Consider the following 24,915-nt stretch of genomic DNA (forward strand, 5'->3'; position numbering starts at 1 on the left):
TGTGACATGTTTGGTAGAAAACAGGTATGAGGAAAATGCTTTGAGGAGTAAGAGGAAGGTGAAAGATGTTGGACAGGTGGTTGGTGGGTACACAGGAAGAACATGGATTTAGGCTACTAGTTATTAAACACTGGTGGACTCAAAGGGGCAGCAGTAGGTGCCCCCGTGTAAAACAATATCTCAAAAGTTCCCTCTTGGATGCCCCTATGGTAGATAAAATACAATAAAGTGCCCCGCAAGGCTTCCAGTGGACAAAACACGCTAGGGTGCTGATCCTAACCATGACTAAGCTGTTTCACAATAAATGCAACTTTCTGTGCAGTGGTTTTTGCACCTGCCCCTCCCTCCAGCGACATGATGTTAAAAATATAATATAAGCCGGGCTTCAAGAATATAATTATTATAATTTTCTTGTTGTCTCATATGAATTTTAAGCTACCCCTTCATATAGTGTTAAAATATAAACACACTCTATTTTTAAAAATGTATTTCACCTCACAAAATAATGGCAAAAAGGCCTGAGGTTGATAAGGGGAGAGCAGGATTTGGTTGCAAACAACAAAGATAATACAAAATTGTATAGTTTGTCGTCAGTAATGGAAATATTTTCAGAACATTGCACTTTTTTCTAGGATTTGAACATTGAAGTGGCCCTCTATAAGATATGCCCCAAGCCACGTTGAGTTTGAGGGCCCTGGTTTACAGCGTGAAAGCGTTACAGTCATTTTGACATGATCTAGAAGGAATTAACTTAGTATGAAAGCCCATTTCCGCCAATGTGACTTACATTGTACATTTACTTACATTATTTTGAGAAAGTTTCTTATTATAACTTCCATAACTTGAGCTGCACAAATAATAAATATGTCACTAACATCAAGAACATGTTGAAACAAGCGGATTTGTATTAAACAGGTGCAATCTTGTCCCAAATGTCAAATTCTTTTTATTTATCAATCACGAAGGTTTTTCTATGCAACCACACCAGGAAGCTATTGTTAAAATGAGGAAGCCCGAAAAGGGGAGGGTGTGGGGTAGGTCAGTGGGGGGTTGTACAGAGCGCATGCCTATCATCCTAACCTGATGCTGCTGACGCAAAATATGGGAAACGAAACTTAAGTGATGCAGGCTATCCTCGGTTTAGCACGAGAGAGTCCCGAGTCCACATAAAGGTCTGTGAGAGTTGAGACGCTCCAGATGTGCTCCGGTTCAGGGAGAGGTTGCCTTCACGCAGACACCCGGAACGACGAGTGCCCGCGGCGCCGCACGCTCACACCCGACTGTGGATGCTGATGAGCGGCCAAGTCTCACGTTAACGTCAGATAACATGGAGGAAGCTCAGTCCGTGTCTGCGATATTACAACCTGCACGGAGAGCTGCCTAATACACGGTAATTACTATGATTATTATTATTATTGTTGTTGTTGTTGTTGTTGTTATAACGGTTATTTTTGATCAGTAGTAGTATTTGTAGGCCTGGTAGTTGAAACAGTATTTTCAAACTAGTAAACTGTAAAGCTGCAGAAGTTAGAATTGTCAGTCAGGCCACAATAAATGTTTGAATTGTTTTATTGTAGGACGTGTATCTACTACAGTTCCTAGTTTAGAGAGCACTCCCTGGTAATCTGAGCCACTGGCTTCCTGCTGTGGGTCTGTTCTCTCGCCTGTTTGCTGACATGATATAAAAACAGCACAACTGCGCCATCTGGTGGATTTAAGATGAAAGCTGGATATTCTGGGGGGTGCAGTTAGGACTGCACAATTAATTATGGAAATCGCAATATGCACATCTCGATGCTGCAATTTTGAGGTGAAATGTGTGATAAACAGCATTATAATGAAGTACTGTAGTGCTGCAGAAAGGCCCTGGCCTACAAATCTTTTGGTGCAGACCCCAAACTATTTCACATCATCATGATTTTTATAGATTCTTCAGTGACAATTACATTTGTGATGCAAAAATGATCATTCTCACTAACCATGAATCATATTGCAACATCTGTTAAAGTAAAGGCAATAATGGCCCTAGTAAATGCACGCATTGTGATCAGAGTGCGATTGGGTCTTCTAGAACACATCTGGTGTCGGTCAGACTGTGATCAGATCGCATTGTTAAGGTCCCCTCCAGTCAAAAATGTGTTTTTCCTTCTTGTTCCTACAATTATATGTTTGAACTTTGAAGAGTTTGACTCTGGAAGGAAAACAACCCAAATGTCATTATCCAGTTAATGTATCCTGATACAGATCACATGTTAATACCAGGTTTAACTAAGGCCATGTTGTCTTCACAGGTGACCATAGCAACAAGCACACTTTGTGTCCTTCCTGGCAGGCTGGACCTTGAATTTGAATGCTATGCTTCAAGCTATTCTGTAGATCAAGGACGTACACAAGGCTTTAAGTTGTCCAAGCAACAGTCCATTGGCCCTAATTGGCTGCTGCTCTGAAAGACAATAATACTAATACTAATAATATTTTTGGGTTATGACTGCATAAATACGAATAGCCCATAATTGGCAAAGTTAGTGCATTTGCAGTAAAAATGTTAATCTTATAAAATAAGCAGTGGTGGACTGTAACAAACTACATTTACCCAAATACTGTACATAAGTACAATTACGAGGGACTTGTACTTCCATTTTATGCTTCTTTACAAAGCAAATATTGAGCTGTTTAATCCACTACATGCATGCTTTATTTTTTATTTTTTATTTTTATTTATGCATTATTGATAAAATATTAAATATATACATTTTTATTCTGTTCAAGCCCTCTCAAGTGAAAATGTAGCATCCTTGAGTGCTAAGGCTTGCAGTGTGAACGCAACCTTGACTCTCTGAAATGAAAGCATTGAGCACAGTTCTTATCATGCTGTCTTCTCTCTTGTTTTCTTTTTCAGACACATTTGTGCAAAATTGGACATTTCTCAGACTTCAGCTTGCCAAAGAAAGCAACAAGTTAATCCACTCTGATTCCAATCTGCAGGGGCATTACACACTTTCCTGCATCCAGGTGCTGGATTAAGTATTATGAATGTATCACAATGTCAGCTAGTGGATCCCAACTGGTTCCACTGTTATCAACACATGAGCTTAAACTTGTATGCGCTCAGTGCTCTGTCAAGGAGAAAGAAATTACGTATACGTTAAAATCAGTCCACCACCAGTGTGCACGTGATCTCCTGCTCTGCAAGGCCAAGGGTGGCAGCAAATGGAGGCCTGTTTCTAAGCGGCCCACATTTCCAAATCCGAGCCAGTATGAGGTATGCTACTTCTTTGTGGAGGGCTCTGGTTGCACGCACCACAAGAACCGGTGCACCTTTGCCAGAAGCAGTGAGGAAGCTGCCGTGTGGACATTTGAAAAGCATCAGAGATTGGACCGTGTGCATCTCTGTCATCTCATAGCTCAGTCTGAGAGAGGATCTGATCAGCCTGAGAACCCTGAATGTCTGGGTGACATCATAGCAACTCTAGATCTGAAGGCTGTGTGTGAGCTGTGTTCTGTCAAGGAGAAGGAAATATCATACACAGTTCAGTCAGTTAGTCACAAGTGCAGCCGAAATCTGCTTTTAGCCAAAGCCAAAACGTCTAACCAATGGAGGCCTGTCTCTGAGCGGCCTGCATTTGGACAATTTGGTCGATCGGTTCTTTACCAAAAGTGTACCTTCTTTGATGAGGACTCTAGATGTACGCGACACGGACAGGCATGCACTTATGCCAGAAGCAGTGAAGAGGCCACTGTGTGGAACTATGTTAGAGACAAAAACATTGACAAAGACAAATTAATCAGACTTGTAATTGAATCTGAGCCTACTAAAATAACACCAGAAAGCTCAGCTGAAAGCATCCTTCAACAGTTTTCAGGCGAATTCATTGAGTTCTGTAAACACTGCTTTCATGAACGTCCACAAAAACTGACTCCCAAAAGGTGGAATGAAACTTGCTCAGCAGATGCAGCGCACACCTGGGATCCAGTCTTAGTTTATCACCTCTCAGAGAATAGTGGAAAGCAGATTTACAGCCAGGTGCGCCCTCTTCCCCAAAAATGTCAGTTTAATTACTGCAGTCACGTCAAGCAAGGCAAGCCCTGCTGGCATGAGGCCGGCCACTGCCAGTCTGCCCAGAGTGAGGTGGAGATGGCCGTGTGGAAGGCAGAGCACAGCGGCCTATCTGTTCGGCTTCATCTCCTTCAGTTGAGCCGGCAGAAGAATACGGAGACCAGACGGGTCAGCATGTACTGCAAAGTTTGCCTCCTGGCCCTGTCCTCCCCAGAGAGCTTCTACAAGCACTGCTCTTCCTTGGAGCATGCCCAGTTACTCTCCGAGGACACTACCACCAAGTGGAGAGGACGGCAGCCTCCACACAATATCCGAGCTGAGTTTTGGCTGTGTGAGAGGTAAACAACACTTCTACCCTTTACATGTGTTACAACTATACATGCAGTTTCTGTATCTTGGCTTTGTCCCACTCTGGAGGGCAATCCTAAAACCCATTCCTTTTACCAAAGATGCCTTACATTTCCAGGATTACATATAGTTTTATAGGGCTCTCCCACATTTTTTCCTGTCTCAATGTTGTTGATATTCTATATTTTTTTGTTGTCAACAATACGGTTTATCTCTCAATACTTTCTGACTTCCCCAGTCTGTCTGTGCTCTAAGCCCATTCATAACCACTAAAGACAAATCTAAATACATTTGTCATAAACAGTGTTGGGCTCGTTATTCAAAAAATGTACTTTATTACTCATTACTCTTAGTCCCTGCCAACAGTATTTAACTGCATTGCTTTTCAGCCACACCTGACAAAATTGGTAATTGTGTCTTTTTTCCCCAAAATTCAGACGTTGCATGTGCACTTCTGTGAATTTCAGGGTGTCGCTGCAGTTTTATTCATCAGCCTATGAATACATAAAAGTTACAGGCTAGATCAAAAGCTCAAGTTGGTGACATTCTTTTGAACAACTTCTGTTTAGAGACATAGTTTATCTTTCAAATAATTTTTACCTGTGACCGATATCTTTCCAAGGATCCATCTGAAAGACAGACGGACAGTAAAATATTTAATCTACCATATATTCAGCCCATTGGTTTCTGGAGTACCGTTTTGAAGCCTCGAGTTTTGGTATTATGTTTGTCACCAGCCGACAGTTTGTCGGAGCCAGCAGAGGTGAGGTACTGCAAGTTATCATCTAGTTCACTCTAAATGGGACCATAATTTAATAAATGAACATCATGCTGTATGGAAGAAGAATGAAACTAGAGATTGAGACCAAAAACTCATTAGGAAACTGTTTACTGAACTCATAAATCAAGTTGTCCATAAGATTCAATACTATTACTATTACTCTACTATATGTGATGAAAAAGATTGCAGGTCTAAGACACATGCTAATTGCACAATGATTTCAAAAATTAATCCCGGATTTGATTGGATTGTTGGATTTCAAATCAGTAGGGGGGTGACATCAAAAGTTGTCATTACTGGGGAAAATAAAATTATAACTGTAATATTATTACTAGTAAATGCCCAACACTGATCATGAATATATACTTTGATTTCTAAGAAACAGAAACATTTCTGAGACAGCATTAAGTTTTTTGGGGTTTTACAAACAGATAAGATTAAGTGACAGGTTAATTGACGTAATTGACTGTGTAAAATTGCAATTTCACCCTAGACCAAAAACATGTGAGTACGGCAACAAGTGCCCAAAAGCTCATTCTGTGGAGGAACTGCAGGAATGGATGATGCGTGCTGAGGAGGAGAAGGAGATCCGACAAAACATTGAAGCACAGGGTCTCATGTGCTATAATGAAAGGCTCCTGGAGGAATACAAAAACAGCAGTAATGAAGTGTACATTGTGAGTGTAATCTTTTGTGTCATTTATTATGATTTCTGTCACAGATTGTTTATTTGCTGGTCCTCAGTCAACTAAGAGGCACGCCACGTTCTCATAGTCTTTGAATCCAGCCTTCATCGCATACACACCCTGTCTCAAGGTCATAGCAAACTTTATTACTACCCTAAAGATAAAATCATTTACACACACACATACACACTTTAGATAGTTTATAGAGTATTTGTAACATCTCAGCTGTTCCGCTTTGTCTGTAAATGTTTAACAGATTATAGAGTAAATTTGACAGTTCGTGCAGAAATCCTAAGAGTTGTTTTGTGCCTAATCCTAACCAAACCTTAACCAAGTATTTGTTGAATTTTAACTGAGGTGTTGAAATATTAGATACATATTTACATCAGAAAAAGCAAAAATAAAATCAGAAAAATAAATAAAATAAAAAATGTTTCCATCAGTCAGTAGCCGATGCTTTTTGTGATTTTGTGTAATTTGATAAATGACAGTAGAACTAAAGATACCTGGCTGGATGTGGACCTTTGGATTTGCATTGTGGGTACATAGTAACCTGCCTGAGCCACTGATCTCTGGGTATTATTTAAAGGACCAGTTTAGTGGCATCTAGCAGTTAAGTTGCAGATTGCTGATGAATACCACTTGCTTGTAGTTTGTAGGAGAAACTACAGTGGCCGAGAAAGGCCCTGTTGAGAGCCAGTGTTTGGTTTGTCCATTTTGGGCTAGCATAGAAACATTATGGAGCCAGTTTGATGAAGTGCCTCCAACTGTCTAATTAAAGCAATGTTGTCTGTCATGTGATACTGGATCAAAAACACATCTTCCTATTAGCTTACATTGTGATAGAAGCAGTTGTAAAATGGTGGATGGCCTCAGCAGATAAGGGTGAAGCATCAACATCACTGCAAAATGAAAATTGGATCCATTTGGTGTGATAACATTTGTAAAGTTAGAACACAAGATTAAATCATTTTATCCTCATTCAAGTTAGCAGAGGGCAAAACTAGCAGTAAGCGGCTCAGCCAGCGGTCTCTAGTGTGATTGCTCTATGGGCCACACAATACAAAAGCATATGTGGAAGATAACTTTATTTCTATTTTCAGGTGATTACACACTAATGAAAACCTACCTATAAATATTATATTCCCTTTCTAGATCCTCCTAAATGTTACACACAGGACTTTTAAGTACATTGATTTCTTTCTTTCCAAAGACTCCCAACACTGTAGAAGGCTCCCTTTAAGTTTTATTTTTTTTTACTTGATTACACTTAGAAAAAGTAAAACTAGATATCATTAACTATAATAAATGATTATACAAGTTTGTAACATAGAACAAAGGCAGCTGGTTAGTTGACTGAATGCAATTATGTGTGTTACTAATTCACAGATGAAGCTATTTATTCTTTAGTTCCTCACCGTCCTCAATCACAATGTTTTGATTCACTATTTCAAACCTTGAACAGATCTCAGAACAAGTCGATGATGTCAGTATCTCTTGTGATGAAGAATTAACTCTGGAATGTGAACAGATTAATTCAACACTGCAATGGAACTTCCATGTTGAAACAGAGGTAAGAGTTTTACGATAAAGAAGTGAGTTACTTTCCCTGTGTCAAATGCCAGCTGCTGAATACCTAACTTCAAACAACTGTATACAGAAACTGTGAGATTCTGTATATACTGCTGTGTTCACTGGAAGGTAGATGCTGAAGCTAGCTCATAGCCCTAGGTGCATAGCAGTAGGGAGGTAACACACGCTCAGCGCCATTGGCTGATGTAAACCAGTATCTACGACAAGTACCTCCCCGTAGCTGCCTGGTTTTACAGGAAATACGTAAACATGTGGAAGCAAATAACTCTTTTCTCTATTTACAGAGACAGCTTGTGCATGTGGCGCTGTTGAAGCAAGAGCCAGGAGCTTCATTCACCCTTGGTGACATCAGTCCTGTGCCCTGTATCTACTCTTCAGGTGAACACTTTCTAAGTGATGACGCGACGTATGACGTCACTGTGTCTTTTACAGCCATCAACCCAGGCCTGTATGACCAGTGGTTAGTGCTAGATTTTGACATGAGACCAGTGCTCTTGAGGAAACTCAGAGTAAGAGTAGGCCAGCTGCCATTCGATGACACTGAAGACCAAACTGTGTACCGTGGAGCCACCTTTCAAAGTGTTGAGCGTTGGCATCGAGGGAACAGGGTTATCATTCCATGTTCATCTAGGAAAGAGGAACAGGAGGAGCTGTTAAAGGAGTACAAGCCTCCTCAGATAAGCCTTCTGTACAAATCATCAACAGCCAAAAGCCAAACACCTCTCAATAATGACAACTACAAAGAAAGAATGCACCACTTCCTGTACAATGAAGAACGGGCAGAGGACCAGGTTGTTTCAAGGTAATATGCTTATCTCAATCAATTTCTTTTTACAATGATTGGAATATGCACATATTTACAAAACAATGCCTAAGCCTTTTTCTTATTTACTTTAGACTAAATGTTTGCGGAGAAATTACAACACTGGATACACTGGACAATGATCAGTTTCCAATGATGATTCCTCCTTGGGGTCAGCTGTTCTGTACTGTGTCAATTCCTTGTAATCTCACACCAGACACGCCTGAGGGACAGGTGCTAAAACGAAGCATCCAGTCTGGCCTGATAGCCCCTTTATCTTCAGCTGGTCAAAACCGCAAAGTCTATGAAGCCATCATTCTGCAAGGCCAAACAAGTGAGAACAAAATGTATTTGCAACTGTCCAAAAAATGTTGCTCCGATCTTACACTCAAAAGCAATGAATCATATCAAATGGAGGTGCAGTTTCAGCTGGACCGCAACAGCTTCTGCACCATGCACAAGGCTGTAGATCTTCTTCCTGATACAAAAAGAGTGCTACCAGACTTTAAAAGATGTGGAGTTCCTGTGAATAACATCCGCTATGAGAAGCTCAATACAAAGCAGCAGTCAGCAATAGACTTTATCACAGGTACCTCCACTGTTCAAAAGTGTGTGGCACCACTCCTCATTTATGGACCATTTGGAACTGGGAAAACATTTACCCTTGCTACAGCAGCCAGACAGCTTTGTAAGCAGCCCAACAACAAAGTGCTGATTTGCACCCACACCAACAGGTAATGCATACTATTGAAAGCATACCTAAAGGTCCAGTGTGTAACATTTAGGGGGATCTTTTGGCAGAAATGGAATTATAGTTTTTTACTGTATATCTACACACACCACGGATCACTTTCCATGGAGGCTGCCATGTTGGACTGCAGTATATCTTAGCCCAGAACAGACAAACTAAAAACTAGCTCTAGATAGGTCTGAGTGCAGATGCAGTTGTTTCTCTTTTGCACTTGGGGAGGGGGAAATCAGAGGACTGCATTCTGCAACTACACCACTAGATGCAACTAAAACCTATACACTGGACCTTTAATAAAATTTTGTAATTTTTAAAATCTTTGCTTACTTTCAATTTGCTAATCTGGCTAAACTATTTGCTGTACTGTTGTATAGAAGTTTTAGTATGACCAAAATAACATTTTCTCTCTCTTTCAGTTCTGCAGACCTGTACGTCAGAGATCACTTCCATCCATTCTTCGACAAGAAAAATGAGGAAATTAGGCCTATTCGAATAAAAGCAAACAGTAAAGTGGCTTTGTATGCCACAGATGAGATTACTTTGAAATACTGTTTTTTTTCGGAAGATAGACAGAATTTTCTACCACCTACAAAAGCTGCCTTAGATCGCCACAAAATAGTCATAACCACAACAACAATGGCAAGACATTTTCATGACCTAAAGCTCCCAGAGGGATACTTCACCCACATACTAATTGATGAAGCCTCTCAGATGCTCGAATGTGAAGCCTTGATTGCCCTTGGCCTTGCTGGGCCAAACACCAGAGTGGTTTTGGCTGGAGATCATATGCAAATGTCCCCCAAACTTTTCTCAGTTGATGATCATCACCGTTCAAATCACACACTCCTTAATCGCTTGTTCCACTACTATCAAGATCACAATTGTGATGCTGCCCAGAACAGTAGAATCATATTCAGTGAAAACTACCGCTCAACCAAAGAAATTGTGGAGTTTGTCTCCACCAATTTCTACGTTGGTAAGAATGATGTTATCAAAGCTACTGGAAATATTCCAGCTCCTGCAAATGGCCGTGCCCTAAAGTTTCACCATGTTAGGGGAGAGTGCCTCTTGGACGCAGTGTCTATGTCTTGGTATAACAAAGAAGAGGTTGCAAAAGTGGTTGAAGAAGTGCAAGAGATTCTCAAACACTGGCCAACGACCTGGGGGACCATTGACCAAAGCTCAATCTGCATTCTATCAGAGGGATTTCAGGTAAATTAAAACTTTGCAGTTGCCAAAAAGATTAATTACATCAATGATACAGTGAAGAGTTCTGTATAAATGTAATAGCACAGTCGTTGTTGGATTTGGTCAGAGTTGTAATTATCTTAATTGTTTCTTGTGGTTTGTAGGTTCGGCAGATTAGGGCAGTGCTTTTGAGAAGAAGCCTTGCTAAAGTCCATGTTGAGAATTTAGCAAATGTGCAAGGTAATTCAAATTTTTATCTTTAAGAATTCCTTCATGATTATGCCATTATGTTAGACATAAAGGGTGGCTCAACTTAAACTGAGCATCCGTCTGACTATTCAAACATTATACTTCCATTATCCTACATACACTGTAATAATTGTTGTCTTCATTTGTTAACAGGCAAACAGTTCAGGGCAGTCATAATGACAGCTGTGCAAACACGTGACAGCCTAAAAACATCTCACCTGCCTGGTCTGGAGCTGTTCAATGATGCCCGTGTGTTAAACACTGCAATGACTAGAGCTCAGTCCCTTGTGGTTGTGGTTGGAGATGCTGCTGCCCTCTGTTGTTTTGGGAAATGCTCAAGAGTCTGGAAGAGCTATGTGGACCATTGCATCAGCCAAAACAGTGTTGCACCACAGCATTTTACCAAAGACTTTTTTGAAAAAGACATCATGGAAACGGCAAGGTTTCAAAAGTCTGAACATGTGGATAAGAGCAAAACTCACAGTGATGCAATTCTTCAAGAGTTGAAAGATGAACATGAACAGCAGAAAACAGAATATAGTTCAGATGAAGAGAGTTCGAAACTTGATGACTTCAATCATCTCAAGTTAAGATCTTCACACACAACCACTGATGTTGACACAGACTATTTGGAGTTATGTAAAAAACAACCAGAGATATACAAGCAAGGAAAGTTGATCAGAGAGTCATATAACAGAGGTTATGTCATACCACTTCAAAATCCCACTAGTCGAATAAGCATTAATGGAAGGGCAAACCTGAGTACAGTCTTCACTGGAGATGAAGTGGTTGTACAGACAACAAGGGTGGTCGGCATTACCAAGGAAGAGGAATCAGCACGTGTACTTGTGTGCCTGCTAGAGGATGAGGATAACAGCAAACCAAGACAGAATTCTGAAGAAGAATTTGTCACAAGGATGATGATGCCCATTACAAAATCTGCACCCAAAGTACGCATACGGATCAGCAAGAAAAGACGTAACTTCCTTCCAATATGGGAAAACACTAATGGATGGTGGACAATTGTATCCTGTGTCTATCTCAATGAAAAGCTAAAACAGAACAATGTATTTGTGGTGCAAGTAATTTGCTGGAAAAGAGGGTATGCTTTTCCATTGGGGAAAGTCATAGATATTCTTCCAGTCGGAAAATCTTTGAACGATGCACTATGGATCCTGAATGAAGAATTTAAAATTTTACCCACTCCATATACATCAGACGAGGGTTTCTCCTGGGTAGATGAAGACAGGACATACAGACAGGACATACGTGAGGTAACTACTTTCACAGTTGACCCGAAAGGAGCAAAAGATTTGGATGACGCTATCAGTGTCAGGGACATTGGAGACCAATATGAATTGGGAGTCCATATTGCAGATGTGGCAAGCTTTGTGAGTCCAGCTAGTAAACTAGATGAGGACGCAAAAAAACGTGGCACTACATATTACTGCGGTGGGGAAAAACCCACAGCAGTATATCATATGTTCCCCCAAAGCTTGAGCACTGGACACTTTAGTCTTCTGTCAGGTCAAGATCGCAGGGTGGTTTCATTAATGTTCAGAGTAAACAAGAAAACAAATGAGATCATTGGAAAGCCTGAATTCCAGCTGTCACTGATCAATTCTGATGAACAGTTATCTTATGAAGAGGCAGAGGAAACAATCTCCAAAAATTATGGGATGATACAGAAATTTGACACAGTAAATGACTGTGTCACAGTGGCTTATTGTTTTGCAAAAGCTCAAAGGAAGATTAGACTTGGCCATGACTGGGTTTATTCTCAACCTGATGATCAGAGATTGCCCGGAGAGCGCAAAGCCCATCTGATGATTGAAGAGCTAAGTGTGTTATTCAATGCACATGCATCTGAGACTTTGATTGGTTCAGAAAAAACCAGGTCTTACACACCCCTTCGCTGCCAGGCAAACCCAGATCCTGAAAAGATAGAGGAGTTAAGAAAAACAAAATGTGCAGAATTAATACCACTGTCTTTTCATGTGCGGCACAAAGTTGACCATGTGGAACAAGAACCAAACCATGAAAACTTCCGCATCCTCACAAAAGTATGGAAAGAAATCCAGTCAGCTGCCAAAAAAGGTGATATAGACAAAATGGTGGACCTGATTGCTGCAGATGACATCCACCCTCTGCTTCAGTCAGTCGTTCAGCAGTTCAGAAGGTGTTTTAGTAAATCCTATGTCATCCGTTCCAACTCCTCTCCGAAAGCAGGGGTTGGGCATTATTCTCTGAGCGTAAGATCTTACACCCAAGCATCATCACCGATACGGCGGTACATGGACATCGTCGTGCAGAGACTTTTGCACTCCATCATATGTGACAGGAATGTCCAATACACTCGAACTGAGATTTCAACTTTGTGCAGTCAATTTGATCTCTGTATCAAGAATGCCAAGGAGTATGAACAAAAGGCTGAGCAGATCTCCTACGCAGTGAGCATGAAAAAACAAAGTGCTTCAAAGTTAGCCTTTGTTGTGAGCACAGAACCCAACAAAGATAGTTTTGCGGTCTCATTTCCTTTTAACAAGAACATATTTGCAGAGCGTTTAGCAATTATGTACAAAGATTTACAATTGTGGGACCAACCATTGTATGATGAAGAAAAACACTGCATCACTCTTACATGGAAAAGGCGGATCTATGCAGTTGACACCATGCAAATCTACCAAGAGTTGAACATGCCAGACTGTGATCCCTGTGTTGAGCTTCCACTGACAATATGGAAAGCCACTGTTGAAGCAATTGATGAAGAAAACTGGGATCATGCACAGCGTCTCATAATGGAGGTTGAAAAACAATATATTCTGCCACAATCATCTGATGAGATTCCTTATTCCAAGACCAACACGTGTACCTCTGAGGAGCAAGAGGTTCCAAAGATACAAATGGGTCATGAGGTTGACATGAGCCTCCAGTTGCAAACAGGTGACATCCTTCAAGTCCAAATGACCTCAGAGTTAAAAAGAGGTTATCACATGCCTGCTGTTCAGTTGGTGCGCATTAAACCAAAGTTTGAGATTTGTGTTGATCATGTCCACAGCCCTATCACATGCTTCTCCAGTTCAGCCGATTTCCCATCAAGGATTCATTATAGTGACATAGAGGAGTATAAAGAGATCTGGGAACCGTTGTGTGACATGGAATCTGCTGCCACTGCAGTTGACGAAAGCGAGGGCATAGTCATTGAGAACCTGGTGGTAAACTTCAGTCAAGTACAGGAAGGAATGCTAACAGGAAGCTTCTTCTTACCTCTGGCATGGATCAATGAATGTGCCATTGGATTTAACCTTTCAAAATGTTTATTGTGCATAAGGAAGAGAGGTTTGAAGTTGACTTCACCCTTGGAACATTCTGCATCGGTGGACCCAAGCGAGTACACATGGGTGGCTCATGGTGTCACAAGAAAAGAAGAAAGGAAAAACCCTCCAAATGAAGGAAGTAAAGTGGAATTCTACATCAATCACCTGCCGATGGAGATAATTCCTGATTGTGTCTTTCAGACAAACTCTTCTTTCACAGTTGAAATAATCCCAAAGCTCCTGCCTGACATGTAAGTTCAAGTGTAGTTCATTTTGACCACACCAATGTTACATTGCTTATTGTTTGACTTTTCGTACTTTCCATCTCACACTTGCTTGCAATAACATTGCGGACAAATGCTGACAAACTTTTTTTTTTTCAGCTTGAGATTAAACTGTTGACGTGTGGTTTTGTATATTTTTTTTAGCCGGAAAGAACATGCTGTGCGCAACATTGGATCTGCATGTGATCTTGTCAAGGCTATAGCACTTGGACAACGCATTCCAAAAGAAGGTATTTCCATTATTCAGCAGTTAATAAGTGCATAGATTTTAACTGTTTGTATTCCTGTAAATCCCACATAAACTTGAAAAAGAGAACACTTGTTGTACATTCCTGTAGTGTTATTTAAATCTGATTAAATTATTGTACATTTCTTGCAAAACTATTTTTAATTTTTCTTTGCAGTAAGAGCAACATGGCTGGGAGGAAAGAGGAAAGAGCTACCAAATGTACTGCCAGAGCTTAACCTGAGTCAGCGTCTTGCTGTGGATATCGCTCTAAATAATACCTTCACTCTTATACAGGGACCACCTGGTAAGAGCTGGAACTTTCACCCTAATGCATCAAATTTTCTTACAAAGGCTTAAGCCATTTTTCCTATCCGTCTCTTAGGAAGTGGAAAGACAGTAGTGGGTGTGTACATTGTGTACTGTTTCTTGGAGCTGAACTCTAAGAACCCAAGGAAATTTCATGATCCAAAGGATGGGAGCAAAAAGGAAGTTATTCTCTACTGCGGCCCATCCAACAAGTCTGTTGATGTTGTTGCAGGCAAGTCACTTTATTTCTCAGTTGAAATTTCAGCTGCTTTTCCTTCTGTTAATATGACCCATGTTGTTTGTTTTTTTACTTTTGTAACACAGGCTACCTGTTACGGTTTGAGGACAGTCTAAGACCCCTCAGGGTCTATAGCCAACAAGTGGAGATGCTTGATTACCCTTATCCAGACTGCACCCTTCAGTTTTCCCGGAGGACTCTCCGCCAAGAATGTGCTAAATTCGAGCTCAGGTATTATAATCACACCAGCTGATGAGACTCTGAGAGATCTTTTTTCTGAATTAACTAACACTGGCATATGGTTTTAGGGGAATCACTCTGCATCACCGCATGCGACAGGACCAAAACCCATATTCAGGTCAAATAAAAGATTTTGACCGACGCATAAAACTTGCCCTGGTGAAAAAAGAAGAGCTCCCAAGCATTCATCTTTCACTTAAGAAAAATGAAGAGCTGCTACGCATGCAGCTGACACCTAAGAAAAAAGAAGAGCTGCTACGCATTCAACTTTCCCTTGAAGTAAAAGAAGACCTCCAACAAATTCAACATACCCTTGAGGAAAGAGCAGAGCTCCAACGCATTAACGTGGTCTTAGGAAAAGAGAGGTCAGACGCATCACTGCCCTTGGGAAGAGGTTCCTGATTACTTGGCCTTGAGAGAAAGAAGAGCTCCTACGATTCCCTGGCCATGAGGACACCGAAGGGCTCCTACGCATTCAACGTAGCCTTAAGGAAATGTTAGAGCTTCAACGTATTCAACTTGCCCTTAAGGAAAAAAAAGAGCTCCGATGCATTCCACTTGCCCTTAAGGAAGAAGCTCCGACACAACTACGTGTGTAAGAGAGCCCAACGCATTACATGCCCTTAAGGAAATAGAGAACTCCGAGCATCACTTGTCGTGGAAAGAAGGGTGACTTCGCTCGCCCTTGGGCTCATACGCATTCACTTTCCATTAAGGAAATAAAGTGTCAATTTTTTGAAAGTAGAAGAGCTGACTGCTGAAGAGGTGAAAGAGTAAGTTCATATGCATTATTGGTTTAACAAATTTCAAAACTCCATGAAAATTATGAAAAGTCCCTTATTAGTCGGTGAGAGGAGGAGTCCAACATACTAACTTTTTAGTAGTCAAGGGTATCTTATCTAATATTATAGTATAATAATCACATCTGACTTGTGACCTCTATCTAAAAAAAAAATCCACTGTCTCTGCTCTACGTGTGTAGCTCAGCCCTGCCCTCAGTCAAACAAGACACAGACCTGCAGCTTTATACACATCCAAGACACAGATAGAGAGCAGCAGAGACAGCAAGATAACCTGGTTGCTGCATTATTATCGAGTCCCAACCTGACCCTGCAAGCTGGCCAATAGTTGACGCCAAGCAGCACATTTTTACTCTGTAACTGATGAAACTAGAAATGTAACAATACTTGTTATAAAAAGTACGCAGTAAGTAAAAGTTTAATTGTTGATTTTAAAGAACATTCTATAAAGTACACAAAAGCTCACTGATGAATGTTGCGAGTGAAGGCTGGCCCTAGTGGTCAGATCCAACAGATGAGCTACCGTAGCTCAAACTGCTGAAAAAGTTCATGCTTGTTCTGATAGAAGGTGTTCGTTTGTTTTGTATGGGGCCGCGTAGCCGCAGACCAGTCAGGGTGCGCAGGTGATTATAACGTTATGGCTTATTGGTGTAATTTGTTACTTCTACCTCCAGTAGTGTCCAATCTAGCCCTGTTTGGGACCGTCTCATTCATTTGAAAAATAATTTTAAAAGAGTAAGATAGAGAAGAGACACAAAAAACTGGAACATTTGGATTTGAAGAACTTTATTTGAAGCTCTAACTGTATGGATTGTTTTTCCTTCTAGATACAAAAAACTTCTCACCCTTGCTCGGACATATGAGCTTGAACGACATGACATCATACTGTGCACATGTACACAGTCTTCCACCCCAAGCTTGATTAAAACAGTCACCGCACGTCAGATCCTCATTGATGAATGTGCAATGGCCACTGAACCACAGGCCTTGATTCCATTAGTCAGCAACAAACCAGAAAAGGTGAGGTTTTCATTTAACATTGGTATCCTGCTTGTGCATTAACATTATCCTTAGTGTGTCTGCATGCTAATGATCAATGTGGCTTTCTTCGTGCCCTGAAATTACATTGTCAAAGCACAATGTGCTTTAATGTCAGAATATCTTTTATATGTAATGAGATTATTTCATACTATGTATTATGTAACACTGGAGTGACAAAGGGGCTACAAGCTTTGTCATACTGTCCAGCATGGAAATTCATTTTTCTCAAAGGATTATTTCCAAGGATAATTGTACAGTAACCACCCCAGTCGTTTCTCGAGTCTAACTGGCAATAAACTATATATATATAATAAACTACTGGCGACATTTCCATTAAATTAGTTGTAAATATTGTCGACAGGGAATCAATCCTTATGTTTCTGATGACCTTTTTGTCTGATGGAGGCTCATGAGACTTTCCACTTGTACACAAGAAATATCAAAATATAATGGGGAGATTTGTTGAGCACATTCATGTCCCCAGTAGGATCAAGCCTTTGCATTTCAGACTAGAACAATATGTCGGTTGGCCATTAATGGCCTATCACCAACAAATCGGTATTGTATCAGTATTGGCCATATGTTAACCCATATGCACAATTACTTATTAATTAATAACATTTTTGCCCGGTATATAATGCAGAAAAAAATACTTGCTTATGTAACATCTTAAAGAACATTTAACTTGGTAGAGCTTGTTTCCTCTCTCTCTTCCCCCTTTCTTGTCAATCTTCAACTTTCCTATCCAATGGTATTTTACTTAAATATTCTTTAAGAAAGTTTAAGAAAGCAGCCTTCTCAATACCTTTGCATCAGTGCACAATCCACATAGAAAATGTTTATTTTCATTCTAGCTCAGAAATTCACCAATTACTGATATCACGGCCAGTCAGTAATTGTGAATTTCTATTTTTCCCCTCTGAAATCGGTATCGTTCTCAATTATCTCATATTGGGGATAACTGGTAGAGCTGGTGCCCCATGTACTGAGTCCTTGCAGCTGGGGCCATGGGTTTGACTTCAACCTGTGGCTCTTGGCTGTGTGTCATCCTCTCTCTTTTCCCCCTTTCCTGTCACTCTTCAGCTGCCACGACTGATTAAAGGCAATAAAACCCCTCCTAAAAAATATTTTTTTAAATCCAATGTCGGTTTGGCTCTATTTCAGACACAGGGTTCTCCGAATGCTGAATGCCAGCTAACACAATTACAGGGGTTTAAGGCACTGGTTGCATCATTGCTCCCCATCATTGGTGTTAAAGGCATTCACTCTAATGTCTTACAATGTCACTTTTAGATTGTTTTGATCGGGGACCACAAACAGTTACGACCCATTGTGAAGAATGCACGTGTGAAGAAGCTGGGAATGGCCAAGTCTCTATTTGAACGCTACTATACAATGCGTGGGAAAAGGACAGTGATGCTAGACACCCAGTACAGAATGGTGAGGACATTAAAACACTGTTTTTATACATACAGTATATATGCATTATGTTTTATGCAGTATTGTATATTTATACATATGTACTTACTGTTTCAATATTGTATAACCTTATGTCTTTGTTTACTCTTTTAAATTGTAATCAACAACTATCCATTATGTACCTTCATAGCATGTGAACATATGCGAGTTCCCATCGAAAGAATCTTATGAGGGAAAGCTGAAAACTGGGGTGGAGCAGCCGAGCAGTGTCCTGCGTGTTGGAGATAAGACAATGCCAGTTGTTTTTGGGGACATCGAAGGAGAGACCATCAGACTGGTTGTCAACACCGCCAAGGGCAACGAGAATTCTAAAGCAAACAAGGAAGAGAAAAGCAAAGTGGTACTGTATTGGGCACCCGTGCATTTCCTTGTTGATTTTAAACAGTAATATTAATATATAGGGCTAACGCATATTATAGGGGTCTCCAACCTTTTTGAGAGTGAAGGCTACCTAAAGTAAGAAAATTGTCGGGAGGGCTACTCTGTGTACTTGACGAACATCAGTGTTATGCTTTTAGTAGAATCATCATCTACAGCGGTGAACCAGTTGGAATTGGAATTGCAGCTGTGGATTTTATTTTTTGCTCTGGTCGTGGTATTACCACTGAAGGCTCTTATGAGAAATCTACTATGTTGGAGACCCCTGCTATAAAGTCATTAACCTGATTGTCAGTGACATTGTTTATTATTGCTTTACATCACTGTTTTTGGTTTGGTTCTTTTGCAGATTGACATTGCTGATAAGCTGGTGAAAATTGGCAAAATCGAACAGCAAAGCATTGTGATTCTGTCGCCCTATAATGCCCAAGTGTCAGAAATCAGAGATGCGCTAAAGGAGAAGAAAATGGATGAAATCCTTGTTACCACAATCACTAAAAGCCAAGGTGACAGTGTACCACTCTTACATAACAATTCCTTTTCTGAAATTAAAGTACCACAATGGAAGAATATTCTAGAATAGCAGAATTGTTCCTCTTACAGTGTGACACCGATATGTTACCGCAAGCATCAAACTGTTTTATGGAGCATATCGGATAACATACATGCCCATACCATTCCGATACCAATATGTCTGCAATGATATTTACTGACCAACATATCGGTTGGCGTCAGGTTTTTTATGATTTAGACACGTTTTCTGGCCATGTAAATAAATGTGACTCAACTGGTATTTTGGTGCAGTTCAGAGAAAACTAAAGAAAAACCTCCACTCTGTTTAATGATCATCATATGTATGACATTTTGTCTTCTAGGAAGTGAATGGCGTTACGTCATCATATCGACAGTGTGCTCTCTGCCAAGTGAAGAGATTGAGAGTGAACCCAACGGAGCTTGGCTGTCCAAACATCTGGGCTTTGTGGGCGATGCCAATCAGATAAATGTGGCCATCACCAGGGCCAAGGAGGGACTGTGCATCATTGGTAAGATACTGCAGCTCACCTCTTATTTCTGCCTATGCTTGAGGATCAAAGCTCATATGTGGCCTCATAACTCACATGTTTCTGTCCTCTCAAAGGAAACCAGAAGCTGCTCAGTCGGAGTAAAGCTTGGAAAAATCTCCTGGACCACTACAAGAGCCATGATGCAGTGACAGATGCAAACAAGATTTCAGTGTGTGCCAGCTAGCTCGTCTCTGTGTTGTCTAGAGATTTGATTTCTACAAGCAGCAGATCAGAGCCCCCAACGCTTACACAACAATATGACTTCATGTAAGATGTATATATTTATAGCTTTTTTCTATGGTTTCCCAGTAAGCTTGTGTGCATTCTTTTTACATTTTTATAACAGATTTTGGACCAACATTTTAATTGTTCTCTTTAATATGTGTCTGTAATTATGAAATTATACAAGTTCTATACCAGCTGTATCTAGATTTTTCTTATTTACATTCTAAACGTTCAGGTTCACAGAGCTTTTTGTTTTGTTTTTTCTATTTTTCTATTTTGTTACCACAAGTTAAAATATTGTATATAAGAAAAGTACAGTACTGTGTTTTTAAGAGACTTGATGTCTACAAGCAGCAGATCAGAGCCCCTGCACTTACACAACAGCATGACTTCATGAAATATCTTTTATTTCTATGGTTTCACAGTAAGTTTGTTTGCATTCTTTTACATTTTTATAAAAGATTTTGGACCAACTTTTTATTGTTCTCTTTAAATGTGTCTGTAATTGTGAAATTGAACAACTTCCATATCGTCTGTATCTAGAATTGTATTATTTACATTCTAAACCTTAAGGTTCAAATAGTTCTTGTTTTGTTTTTTGTATTTTTCTTTTTTCTTACCACAAGTTAATGTACAGTTAATACTCTTAACTATGGACAGCTGACAGAAGAGTTCTTAATGTTTGGATCTTTTAATTCATTTTTATGGTTCAGTTGAATCACTTCCAGTGAAGCACTGTTCCTGTTTACTGAATGCGTCAGCATTGTCTTTATTGTAGGACAGCTGGACAGTGAGGCTAGTCTGTAGTTTCTTTATATTAGACCACTCATATTTTTGTTTTTGATACTTTTAAATGTTCAGGGATTAGCTTTGGCTATGTGTTAACATAATTTGTATTGTGTGAAATTGAGATTGTTAAGTCTTATTACATTCAGTGACTAGTTAATGTGTGTACAGAAATGTTAAAGTAGATTTATTCGTGGTTTGTTTTAGTTTTTTGTCTTGACCCTGAAAATGGAATTTATGCGATTTACATTGCATTTTGTTTCAGAAAAGACATGTCATAGCAGGTTAAGCACGGATGTGTTTTAATAGCAAGTGCATCACATGAGGCCAAGCCACTATATCCTACACTTTGGAACTGGGTCATGAGTTAATATTCATCCTTTTACTTAAAATTTTATTTTATTTTTTTCTAAAACACTTTGTACCTTGGATTTTGAAAAGTGCTCTATAAATAAAGATCATTATTATAACTATACTATTATTTGTTTTTTATGTCTGTTCTAAAGTCTAATTTCTGGTGTGAAAGAGCTCTTTTGGATGTGATTGAAAGTATGATTCTTTATAAACATTCTCAAAATCTAAAAACCTTTTTCTCAAAGTGTCTTTATGTTAATATTCAGAACTTTTTATTGTAAAATACTGACTTTATAGCTTAACGCTTTTTGCAGAATTATTCTCAAAATCTATATTATATTTAGTTTTACCAAACATTCAAACATATTAACTGTACAGACATTAGCCACAGCTAGGAAGCAACGACCCAGATAAAAAAAAAAAAAAAGCTGTTAATTCTGCTAACTGTCCCGCCAAATATTTAAAATTAAATGAGTAAGCTGATGCATGCATCATGTTTGGTTTGGGATAAAGACAGTTGAATCATTTTCCTAACGAGGAAAACATTAAATATAAAAAAATATATATTGGTTCTATCCATGTTTACACACTACAGATAATGCTTCATGGGGAAGTGCTAACATTGTTCCACAGCAGCAGCTACACCGACAAGGACATTTTCACTTAGGGGTGTACTCATTTTTGTTGCCAGCGGTTTAGACATTAATGGCTGTGTGTTGACTTATTTTGAGGGGCAGTAAATTTACACTATTATACAAGCTGTACACTGACTACTTTACATTCTATCAAAGTGTCATTTCTTCAGTGATGTCCCATGAAAAGATATAATGAAATATTTGCAGAAATGTGAGGGGGTGTACTCACTTTTGGGAGGAAAACCAGAGATTTGGATGAATTCTGAGCAGATTATTTCCTGTGAATATTGATCAGAGATGAGTTTTCTTTTTCCTTCCTAACCTTCACAGTGTGGCTGCTGTGGAACAATGTTAGCACTTCACCATGAAGCATTATCTGCAGTGTGTAAACATGGATAGAGCCGTGTTCTATATATTATAATATTGGATTGCTACAATAAAATCTAGCAGTACACTACTTTCAAAAACAACAAAAAAACCCTCAAAAAAAAAAAAAAAAAAAAAAAAAAAAACCAAAAAAAAAAAAAAAAAAAAATTAAAAAAAAAAAAAAAACAAAAAACCCAAAAAAAAAATAAAAGAGCTTGAATGTCTGACCAACCTTTGTCTCCATTCTTTCAGCAGTTTCCTGTCTTCCTTTAACAGGAACCCTTTATGTGTGACTGTCAAACCTTTTGAGATCTGACCTTCAAGATTCAGAAATACGAGTGAATCTAGTCGTCAGAGAATTAATTTGTCATGTCATTAAAGGGATGCTGGTTTTTCACGTTAAAAGTTGTATAATGTCTTTTGTGGCTTTAGAGGAGGTTTGTCAAGTCTGAGAAAAGAAAACATAACCTTATGGAAATGTGTGTGCATCACTATCAGTTTTGGACTATATCAGTGCTGAGCAACACTGTAGAGTTGCTTTATGGGAAGTGTAGGATCCAGTGTTTTAGAGGTTGACCCATATGGGGATTTAAAGTCAGACATCTTCTGCACCAGTTTTGATAACCCTTTTTTAATCTGTCTCTCACAATTCTCCAAACTTCATGGACATGCAATATTAATTTGCAGGAGAGCCCGTTTAATGGTAATTTAAGTGTAGCATTATGTTATATTAATTTCTTTTTTTTCCTATTTAAATGTGTCAGATATTTAACATATGAACACATGATCTCAGTGACCTCGTCTGCATTTCAAATGACCACAAATTAACAGCAAACAAAGAGATCTCCTTTCTAAGCAAAATCTAATTCAGTGAACTGTAATGCCTGCACAGATAATGTAGTTCTGCTGATGAGTACACGGGGGCCTGTGGTACCTGTGAGTGAATAAGTAGTTGCTACTTACTTACACATAGTCACATTACATATACAGTCGAGACTGTAATGGAAAAATGCATTCTGGGATAAGGTTCTGTGAACATGAAGCTATAATTCCTATATGCAAACACACCCCAGTTGTGATTAGGGGGAGAGGGTAGAGATGGTGGACACCTACAAGTTCCTGGGGGTGATACTCAACAATAAACTGGACTGGACGGATCACACTGAGGCCCTCTACAGGAAGGGACAGAGCAGGCTGTTCTTTCTGAGGAGGCTCAGGTCATTCAACATGTGCACTCAGCTACTACAGATGTTCTACCAGTCTGTAGTGGCCAGTGTCATTTTATCAACAAATAAAATTATATTTTAATTTTATATTAGAAATAGCGAAATACTTTGATACTTGCCATTGTAAAACATTCATGGAAGCTTAAGGAATGTACTTGACTAGGCTATAACATCTATCTTTTTTCTACACATCAAACATGTTAAGGCCTGGGGTAAAAATAAAAATCAATGATGCAAAGTCTTCTGTCTTTTGTCTTTGGTTTATTTGACTTAGCTAATATAATTGAGTGTACAAAATAACATGTGTCTATGTATATACGGTTTGTCACTCTCAGGAAAATGCTATGGTGTATATATATATAAGTGTAAATATATATGTAAGAAGTTGTATGTGAAGTTGTGAGGGCTCATGAAAATGGATATGCATTACCATTATTTTATTCACAAGATGAGACAAAAATGTATATCGAATAGTATGTATTATTATTACTATTATTATGTAGGCTGGTATTTACATTTAAGATACAAAAAGAAACATGTTTTCCCAAAGAACTACATTTTGGCACCAGACCTGATCCTGACCTGAACCCAGAGGTGTAATTAAATTGAAATTGTATTAACATTTATATATACTATATAGTTATATTATATATTATTATAATAATATATAATTATTCGGAGTCAAACGTTTAGCTCCGCCCACATTTAGCCCAACCCCGATCTGCGTACTGCAGCCAGGCGCAATTGCAATTTTGCGCCTTTACGTTTAAAGTAATGAGTCACGTGCACTAACGTCATCAGTCTCCTCCCTTTGCAGGCAGCGTGCTCAGACACGTGTCCCCGAGGGGTAGGGACGTGCGCACGTGAACTACCATGCTGTACAAGAACTGGAGGGACAAAACCATCCGAAAAGTGCCGGGGGGGTGTAAACAAAGTCCTGTAAAGCGCTAGCAAACGACGAATACATGTCCAATGTAATAAATTCAGTATTACTACATTATATGAAAATATGTAAACCGCGGCTGAGCTTTGTTTCACGTTAAATTGACAGACTGTTCTGTATGTCATGATGTTGTGATCTGTCTCGAACGAAGTTGAAATAAAATAAATTTATTTTCGTTGCAAAAACGTATGAGTTAAATTAATTTTGTGATGATAATTTTACAAATCATCGTATGTTCACAGACACAGAAAAAGTGAAAAAACGATATTTTTGGTACAGCATGTTCTTTCGCAATGGTACAGTCCAACTCGGCAACCGGACGCCACCCGGGTGGTGTCAAGCAACCACAGCAGAGGCCGACATTGGCCGGAAGTGTCGATGTTTTTGCATTCAAAACTAAAAGTATTAGATTTGAATAATGTGGATAAATGAACACGTGTTGATGTTGAGAAGACAGGAATATTGTATTTAAAATATGACCAGATAAAAAGTGGGATTCGTAAAATAGTGTGGGTTATTTCTTTCACCATTGATAAACTAAATAAACTTTA

General features: G+C 39.3%; 2 protein-coding genes across 2 annotated transcripts in view; one reads left to right on the forward strand and one right to left on the reverse strand.

Annotated features, from left to right (window-relative positions):
* The window catches only part of LOC127371863 (fibronectin type III domain-containing protein 11-like), a 145,904-nt gene that overhangs the window by 66,909 nt on the left and 54,080 nt on the right, over positions 1 to 24,915 (reverse strand). The gene's annotated exons all lie outside the window — the stretch shown is intronic.
* On the forward strand, positions 1,078 to 21,314 carry LOC127371805 (helicase with zinc finger domain 2). The gene is made up of 21 exons (XM_051414890.1): positions 1,078 to 1,390; positions 2,900 to 4,395; positions 5,680 to 5,863; positions 7,338 to 7,445; positions 7,750 to 8,267; positions 8,363 to 9,001; positions 9,432 to 10,227; positions 10,368 to 10,443; positions 10,606 to 14,020; positions 14,198 to 14,283; positions 14,458 to 14,586; positions 14,665 to 14,820; positions 14,913 to 15,057; positions 15,135 to 15,219; positions 15,808 to 15,839; positions 16,694 to 16,886; positions 18,201 to 18,347; positions 18,517 to 18,726; positions 19,114 to 19,270; positions 19,640 to 19,807; positions 19,903 to 21,314. Exons 2-21 carry the CDS (start codon positions 3,044 to 3,046, stop codon positions 20,010 to 20,012), a joined length of 8,706 nt encoding a protein of 2,901 aa, XP_051270850.1. The 5' UTR covers positions 1,078 to 1,390; positions 2,900 to 3,043; the 3' UTR covers positions 20,013 to 21,314.

This window comes from Dicentrarchus labrax, unplaced genomic scaffold, assembly GCF_905237075.1.
Source record: "Dicentrarchus labrax unplaced genomic scaffold, dlabrax2021, whole genome shotgun sequence".
Taxonomy (NCBI): Eukaryota; Metazoa; Chordata; class Actinopteri; family Moronidae; genus Dicentrarchus; species Dicentrarchus labrax.